General features: G+C 39.8%; 1 protein-coding gene across 1 annotated transcript; it reads left to right on the top strand.

Annotated features, from left to right (window-relative positions):
* The first annotated feature begins 2,219 nt into the window (after positions 1-2,219).
* Positions 2,220-8,576, top strand: CCKAR (cholecystokinin A receptor). Its single transcript, XM_030948008.1, has 5 exons — positions 2,220-2,343; positions 3,091-3,342; positions 5,478-5,739; positions 7,289-7,416; positions 8,050-8,576. The coding sequence occupies exons 1-5, from the start codon at positions 2,220-2,222 to the stop codon at positions 8,574-8,576; spliced, it is 1,293 nt and encodes a 430-aa protein (XP_030803868.1).

Below are 8,576 nucleotides of genomic sequence, written 5' to 3'. Positions count from 1 at the left end.
ACTAGCAGATGCTGAATCGAGCTCAGCCCAGGACCAGATGGTATTCATCCAGAACTTCTAAAGGAAATAGTAAAATTATTAACTATGATGTGCAATCTATTGTTTAGAACTGCGTTGTTGCCAGGGGGAAAAAAATTGTATCAATGTGATGCCAATGTTTAAAAAGGACTCCAGGGGAACTAACCCCTTGGAATTGTGAGCCAGTCTGTAAGCCTGGTGTTCAAAGGAAAACTGATGAGGACTCTAATAACAGATAAAAATCTCTGGGCAAATTTGTAGAGGAAAGTTGCACCTTATACATTCGGAGTCCTGAGCAAGTGAACAAGGGGATCCAGTTAGTTTTAAACACTAACTCCACAGTTTCTGGGACTTGCACAGAGTATGATTCCTCATACATTCTGCCCTTGCTTTTGGTTGAAATTAGTACCTTCTGGAGTCAGTCATGGCTCAGTACTTATTCCTCAGCTCTTCAAGCCTGTGCTGCCCCTGCTGTCTCCCACCGCTGTGATCCAGCCCCTTGGCTGCCTGCACAGCACACAGTGTGAGCTGTGGCCAGTGCAGCCTGGTTCAGTTTGCCTTTTTGCCGACTCCGTGAAGCCTCCTGGCCTCATTGGCTTCATCCATCTTGCATGTGCTTAGCAAGCATGTCCTGACACTGAAGTGGGCCCATGCCTTGGGCTGGGGCTCAGTGAAGGGCTCCTGCTGTCCTGGGGAAGCTGGTCCTGCACCCTGTTCCACATACCTTTGAGACTGATAGGAGAGACCTGCACTGGCTTCACAGTGTTAATCGCAGCCCTGGCCAGGCTCTCGCAGCCTGAGAGCAAGGTGGTCAGTGGGACCATGCAGGGGTGTGGGCCACTGATGCCCAGCTGCATCCAGGACTCCCAGAGGTACAAAGGATAATTGAGAAATTAGAACTTTCAATCTAACTTTTCAATCTACTTTCCTACATTCCTATTTCCATTATATGTACTATAAAGCAAAGCTGGCAAGACTGGAAGAGAAAGCCAGGCTTTCCAGTCTGTGTATATCAGCTTTGAGGGGTCAGGATTTGTTATAAAGAATCTGTTACTGTTCTGCTTTTGAGTAAAAGGGATTTAAAATGTGAAATTAGTTTTTCATTCAGTTATGGTAAAGATTAATTTCTAATATTAATTTGAATTTCTGGCATAAACAATATACTGGAAAGTAAAGTATATACATAAACTATATACTGGAAAGTAAAAGCCCATGGCTTTGTGGATACACCAGTGAGGATGATGCTTATTAAAAAAGCAGAATTTCTAAGCCATAAAGATCTTTGTGTTTTCCACTGATGTGTAACTAATGTGGCACAGTTTATCAGGTTTATCGAGTTTATCAGGTCATATACAAGTTCTTGCACAGAGAAAATGTACAGACTTCTGCTTATATTAACTGACAATTCTAATAAACTTTCATAAGTTTTGATCCACTAAGTGAAATTAGTGAGTTTTTCTGTTGACTTGCTGGGGTTTGGATCAGGCACGTACAGCACTTTCATATGAAACTAGCACTTTGCCAATTGAGATAAATGTAGCTGCTTTTATTTTTCTGAGTCTACCCTATCTTCAGTTTACTCTGAAAAATATGAAGACAAGAATAATTTCCATGTAAGGAATGCAGAATCCTCACTATGGTTTTCTCTTCTCTTCTCTGCCCTTTTATTAAGCAAGTCTTACCATTTTAAATGTTAGTTGAGAGACAGATTTATCACTCTCCTCGCTCACTGGGCCTCATTTATAGGCTGTGACCTAACAGGCTGACTCTGAGAAATAATGCAGAGACATGACTAGAAGCAATCTTGCAAGGGGTTAATGCTGTAATCTTTTTCTAGCCTGTTTATAATCCCAACAGTAGTGCAGTAACAGAAGAGGGTGGATCTAAGTACCCAGGGGGATGTGTCAGTGTGTGTGTGTGTATGTGTGTGTGTGAGTGTGTGCATACATGTGAGTGTGTGTGCACACGCTTTGCTTTCCCGAACGGCCGTGGTGCCTCTGGAATAAATCGTGCTCAGCCAGCACAGGACTCTGTGTGCTGGGTGCTCCTGCTGGAGAGTCAGAACAGCTCCCTTGCACAGCTGCCTCTCTTGCATTTCTTCTGAAGACCTCGTTCAGAAACCATTTGTTTACTGCAAGCATGGGCAGATAGTTACAAACCCACCTTCTCCTTCATCAGAGATAACCTGTGGATCCTGAAGAATGGAAATAGTTGATGCCAGTAGTTTCCTTGGGAATGGTACCAACATTACTGATTTCCTCTGTGATATCATCTTGGAAAACGACACTTTTTTCTGTGTGGATGATGCACCTTATCCTTCTAAAGGTATGTGTGGAAAATTGATTTTTTCCAGGCAGTTTTACTTCTAGCTGGATGCAGAGATACTACAGAAAGAAAGTGCTATGCAAGGCATTTTTTCTGAGAGAGTGCAAAATCAACTGCTTGCTTTTAAGTTAGTATAAGAAACAGGCAGCAAAAAATGTAATATGTGCTGGTTTTCTGAGTTCAAAATTGAACTAGGAAAAAATCTGGATATAATGGAACGCTAAAACAGTAGCACTTTGGAGCACAAAATGCAAACATCTCTGCCAAGAACTTGGAGTAGCATGATTTTTATTCAATTCAATAACAATTGAGTGATCAGATCTGATACCTTGTATGAAAGTGATTTAATATGAAATCATAGCACTCCGAAGCTGAAAAAAAATCCATATATTAAAGTGTCTTTTGATTGCTTGATCTTTTCTTACTTCTGCATAAAATAGGATCTCCCATGGTGAGTAAGTGGTGCACAGTCAGCAGCGTGAGAAGCACATGCTTTAAGAAGTTGTATTTGACTCTCCAAATGTACGTTGTATTGCTTATATTGTAGATTAATGCTATGCAATTTAGGTAGATCAGAATGCATTTAAGAATTTCAGCAGTTTCACTGATTTTGTGTTGGTGTAAAGACATAAATCTTCATAAAACTGAATGCAGAAAGGCTTTAACCTTCTGATTAAAGATTGAAATATATAATATTAATCTGAGTTGAATACTGTGTAACTGATCTTTTCTTGTGACAATTTTCAGATTTGCATCAGATAATACGGATTCTGCTGTATTGCTTGATATTTCTGCTCAGCATTTTGGGGAACATTCTGGTGATTATGGTGCTGATAAGAAACAAGCGGATGAGAACAGTCACCAACACCTTTCTGCTGTCACTAGCAGTCAGCGACCTGATGCTCTGCCTTTTCTGCATGCCTTTCACCCTCATTCCCAACCTGCTAAAAGATTTTATTTTTGGAAGTGCTGTTTGCAAAACTGCCACTTATTTCATGGGTAAGTCTGGGAAGTTTATACTTATTTTGAAGACTGACTAATGAGACAGGTGAGAAGGTATTTAAAGATCTATAAGAGGCTGATTGTTTCCATCCACCATTGAAGTTACCAGTGTTATGAAGAAACAGCTTTGTAGTGCAAATCTTCATGGTTCTGGTGTCCTTGGTCTGATCCAGCAAAACACAGAGGCACACACACTTAACTTTAATGACATACAGAAGTGTTTTGCTGGATATGTAGATGTTGGATGATCAAACTTTAATGAGGAACCCAGTACATGCACTTGCTCAGCTGTCACTGACAACATTCTTATCAGTGTTCAGATCACCCACCACAAATGATGGGCTTGTACACCTTCAGTAAGGGCAGATTTTACCCACAGATTTTTGGGTAAAAAAGATACATAAAAAAGAAAAGAGAAATAGGCCAAAGCAGGTGTGATGTGCAGAGCTGGAAGTTGGAGCAAGTACTCTTTGCGGACGGACCAGGTGTGATCAGAGCTCCCCAGAAAACCATAAAACACAGATATAGATTTTACAGCCTGACTTTAATAAGCATCACTTTTGTGTGCCTTCCCATACTCTTTATGGTTGTGGAACCAGGATCTAGGAGTTTCAAAATGTCTGGGTTATGTATGTGTAAGTGATTTTTTGTCTCGCTTTAATATTTCCTCTGCATTTGCCTGTTTCTTAACCACAAAAAAAAACCCAAACAAACAAAACAAAACAAAACCGAAAAAGAAAAGAAAAAGAAAAAGAAAAAGAAAAAAGAAAAAGAAAAAGAAAAAGAAAAAGAAAAAGAAAAAGAAAAAAAAAAAGAAAAAGAAAAAGAAAAAGAAAAAGAAAAAGAAAAAGAAAAAGAAAAAGAAAAAAGAAGAGAACATTATGTAAAGTTTTTGCTGCTTTGGGAGACTCTTAGTTGATTACTGGAACCTCAGGTCCCCTTTCAACCCATGCCCTTGAGAACTTTGATGTAATGTGAAAGTACACATGTAAAGTGTACGAATGGGAAATCAACATCTTTTTGTAGATAAAACCAATAAAACTAAAGGCCATGTTTAAACAATTATAATGAATTGCTGGCAAAAATACCCTAAAACATTACTGAAGCATTGTCATCTTCCTCTTATTGCACACAGTGTAAATTACTTTATGAAAAAAATCCAGTGAAATAGACCAGCATAAAGTTTCTCATTATGAAGCTGTTTTAAGAGTCAAAAAGAGAAGATTTCCCACTAAATGTCCAGGTAACAGAGGCATCACCTGACAAACAGACCCTGACAACCATTGCATCAACTATGCTCAATTTTCATTTTAAGATATAGAAAGACAAATTTTCAATTACAGATGATTTCTGTAAAACAAACCATAACAATATTGGCATTTTATAGTCTGACACGTATTCACAAAGACAAATAAAAGCTCATTCACTGAAAGAAAAATTTGTGGCAAAGTTAAGACAAAGTATTGATAATTTTACAGTGGCGAACTTGGGCACCTCAATGACAGAAACACAGACAACCACCATATATTTTATAAAATATGAACAGAAGGAATTAAGGATACTTGAAGGACAAAGATTCTGCTTCGTGACTTTGTTTCTCCTTGTTTGTCACTCCATTAGAATTTAATTAAAAAGTTGTAATAGATTTAACTCTCTTGAATGAGAACATCAAATCACAAGTCAAGCAGGACACTCATAAAAATTAAAACAATAAAAAAGGGACTGTGAACAGCTGTGTTAAGAGAGTAATTAACTGATTTCAAATGCTTTGTTTGAATTTCAGTGCAATTAGTGAACAAACTGCAGTAGCGAAGAGAATAATTAAGAGTAAAATTGTCTTAATTTCCTGTTACCAGAATTTTATGATTTGACAGAGTATTTTTTCTTGGACTTTTGGAGTAAGGGAAGTGCAGAGCAGGAATATCAGTCTGGAGCAATCTGGAGAGCCAGACCCACTGCCCACGCATTCTTCACTGACTTCATCAGACTGATGTTTATAAATCCTTTTGCTTATAAGTAGTTTGCTATATTTTTAATTTTTTGTATGCATACAGCAAGCTAGCAGGACCATTTGAACATAACATAACCTTTAAAACAAGAAGATAACCTTTTTCTTTATTTTATATGCATAGGTGTCTCTGTCAGTGTCTCTACCTTCAACCTGGTTGCCATATCCTTGGAGAGATACAGTGCCATTTGCAAACCACTGCAGTCCAGGGTCTGGCAGACGAAATCTCATGCCCTGAGAGTGATTGCTGCGACCTGGTGTGTGTCCTTTATTATCATGTCACCATACCCAATCTACAGCAAACTGGTACCTTTCACCAAGTACAACAACACCACAGCCAATATGTGCCGGCTCCTTTGGCCAAGCGATGTCATTCAGCAGTCTTGGTAAGAACAACTGGCTGTTAGCAAATGTGCAATTATCTGCTGGTAGCAATAAGCCTATGGAAAATCAAGTATTAACCTCCAGCAAATGTTTACACTCTATTATTCTTATTTAAGATGTAAGAAAAGCCCAACATTTTTAAGCTGCTTACATTTTGACATTTGAATGACTTTTCCCATGTCATGGGAAAGACTGCCCAACATGGCAATGATTCTCACACCATGGTCTGCTAAGCTCCAGCTGTCACTGTAAAGAAAGCATCTGTCACTTGTAGCAGGAATATTGCTTTCACTCATTTACACATAAACTTCAACATTCTCAGATAAATCCTTGATTAATCGTTGAGAAATGCAGACACACCCCTCTGTGTGCTGCCTTGCCTGTTAATTTGTTTGAAGGTTCTCCATAGCAGAGAAGTAGAATATGAAGCTGCAAATGTCTTATTTGAGAATCCTTTTGGTTGCTTATGGAGAATAGGGGCAGAGAGAAGTGGGGAGAGACAAGCTCCCAGGCCTACACATCCAGGCAGGGTAAAGAGCAGCACTCTCAAACAGCAATAGTAATTAAACATGATGTCCTTGCACGTTGACTAAACACTGACTGGCACTGAGAAAGTGTAAGATTTTGTTTTTTATACTGAAGGTCAGTTGGAACTGGGAAAAAGATTAAAGTCTGCTCCATTTTGGTATGGTATATCCACAAAGAGTAACTGTGTGTTAATGATTTCAGCAGTAATCTCAGGAATTTGGCAGCATGAGGAGGAAGGCTACAGGACAAAATTCTCTTCTCTGTGGTTTCCTTACAGATTCCCAGCACCAAAGCCACAGGGATCAGGAGAGGCATAAGCTCGTGGATGCATTTAAACATCATTATTTCCCGAGCTTGTCACTGCATCAGAGAAGCTGACTAGGAGAGTAGCCTATGTGAAACCACATAAAAGCTGCTTCCTTTACCAAAGAGATTGCCAGTCCTGAAGTCCCTCCTCAGGAGCTCTTCGTGGCTCCAGGGATGAAGACCCAGGTTGTGGCTGCTCTGTTTTTGCCCACATGTACCAAGGCCCTCTGGAAGTCAGATCTCTCTGAAGCACAATAATAGAATATTTTTGCATTGGAAAAGACCTCTAAGATCACTGAGTCCAATCATTAAAATATTTTTAATTTACCAAGAACCCCTTTAAGAATCAGCAGATGCTCATTTAGCTTCTGCAAGGCAATTTTTGCATTGACCAAAACTACAGGGCATCCAATGCTCATCTGGTTACAGCAGGGAGTCCCACTCATGGGCAGAGAGAATTTCTGCCCCCTTTAACTACTGGGGGAGTGCCCATCTCCTCTGGGCTGCATAGGTAGGATGAAAGACAGTTTTTGGCCATTATAGTCTTTTTCCTGCTGTACCTTTCTGAGGGAAGCAGGAGAAGAAGTAGGAAGTTTCAAATTTCTGAGATGTCAAAATGGTATTTTGAACTGACATGAAAAAAATTCAAAAAATCTTGAAATCCTTTTTCTAGTTTTTTGCCATTCCCTATTCTCAGTGTATGTTTTGATTCCTTAGGTACACTTTCCTGCTCCTCACACTCTTTCTTATTCCTGGGATTATAATGATGATTGCGTATGGTCTAATATCTTTGGAACTCTACAGAGGAATAAAATTTGATGCCAGCCAGAGAAAATCTTCACGAGGTAACAAAACAATTTGGTTTGGGGTGGGCTTTTTTAAGTTGCAGTTGAAGATACGAGCAGTCATTTTGAGGCAAGTAAAAGGAAAGCTTTCTACTTGCAAAAATGATCATTATGGTCAGTTATGTCATGAAATGCCAGCTGCATTTCTTGAGTACAGTTAGGCTGCTGTTACCAAATAAACCTTACCTATGGCTTGTTTGCAAAGATTCTGGGCAGAATACATTAAATTTCTAATTTGTTTATTATAGAAATACCAGGCTTTGTTTCTGGCCATGGATGAGGACCATTTTTGTCAATAAATGTCACAATGAAAATTGTCAAATTAAAGTAGAAACATATAACCTTGAAAACTATTTTCTGTCCATATAACAGACTAAGTAACATTTTTACACCTTTTGCATCAGTTTGTATAGAGGTAAGATACTGTATAGAGGTGAGAATATGGGGAGACAGCGGATTTGGAGCAGCTGGTAACATGACTGACTCAGAAGCAGGCCAGTGCTTTCTTTGCAACAGTTGCTCAGCTATGAATTATGATGTTTATTTAGATTTAGACTGCATTCTTCATTTTTTATTTGGCCAACTGTTCAGAGGTATTTTGCCAACTATTTAAACAGCACTTTATATGTACAGAAAGAAGAATAAGTACCTGCAGCGCCAAATACGAGGATGGAGATGGATGTTACCTCAACAAAACCAAAAGAAAAAAGAAAATGCCGTTGCAACAGCTCTCTACTATGAGCCACAATAAAATAGAGAGAGTGAGAAGCAACAGCTCTTCTGCCAACTTAATGGCCAAGAAACTTGTCATCCGTATGCTGATGGTGATAGTGGTTTTGTTTTTCATTTGCTGGACTCCCATCTTCAGTGTCAACGCCTGGCGCGCCTTCGACACGGCTTCTGCTGACCGGCGTCTCTCGGGGGCTCCCATCTCCTTCATCCACCTGCTGTCCTACACCTCTGCCTGCGTGAACCCCATCATCTACTGCTTCATGAACAAGCGCTTCCGCATGGCCTTCCTGGCCACCTTCACCTGCTGCGCCCGGCAAACGCCCCCTGCCACACGGGGAGAGGCTGCTGATGAAGAGGAGGGCAAAACGACGAGGGCTTCCCTCTCCAAATGTTCCTACACACACATGGCTACATCTGCACCCCCCTGA

The sequence above is a fragment of the Camarhynchus parvulus genome, chromosome 4 (genome assembly GCF_901933205.1).
Source record: "Camarhynchus parvulus chromosome 4, STF_HiC, whole genome shotgun sequence".
NCBI classification, from domain to species: domain Eukaryota; kingdom Metazoa; phylum Chordata; class Aves; order Passeriformes; family Thraupidae; genus Camarhynchus; species Camarhynchus parvulus.
This window is presented reverse-complemented; position numbering and strand designations above follow the sequence as displayed.

Coding starts and splice junctions, on each gene's coding strand:
- CCKAR (XM_030948008.1), top strand. CDS start 2,220: ATGGAAATAGTTGATGCCAGTAGTTTCCTTGGGAATGGTACCAACATT. Junction 5,740..7,288: donor GATGTCATTCAGCAGTCTTG/GTAAGAACAACT, acceptor TTGATTCCTTAG/GTACACTTTCCTGCTCCTCA. Junction 7,417..8,049: donor CCAGAGAAAATCTTCACGAG/GTAACAAAACAA, acceptor TTATATGTACAG/AAAGAAGAATAAGTACCTGC.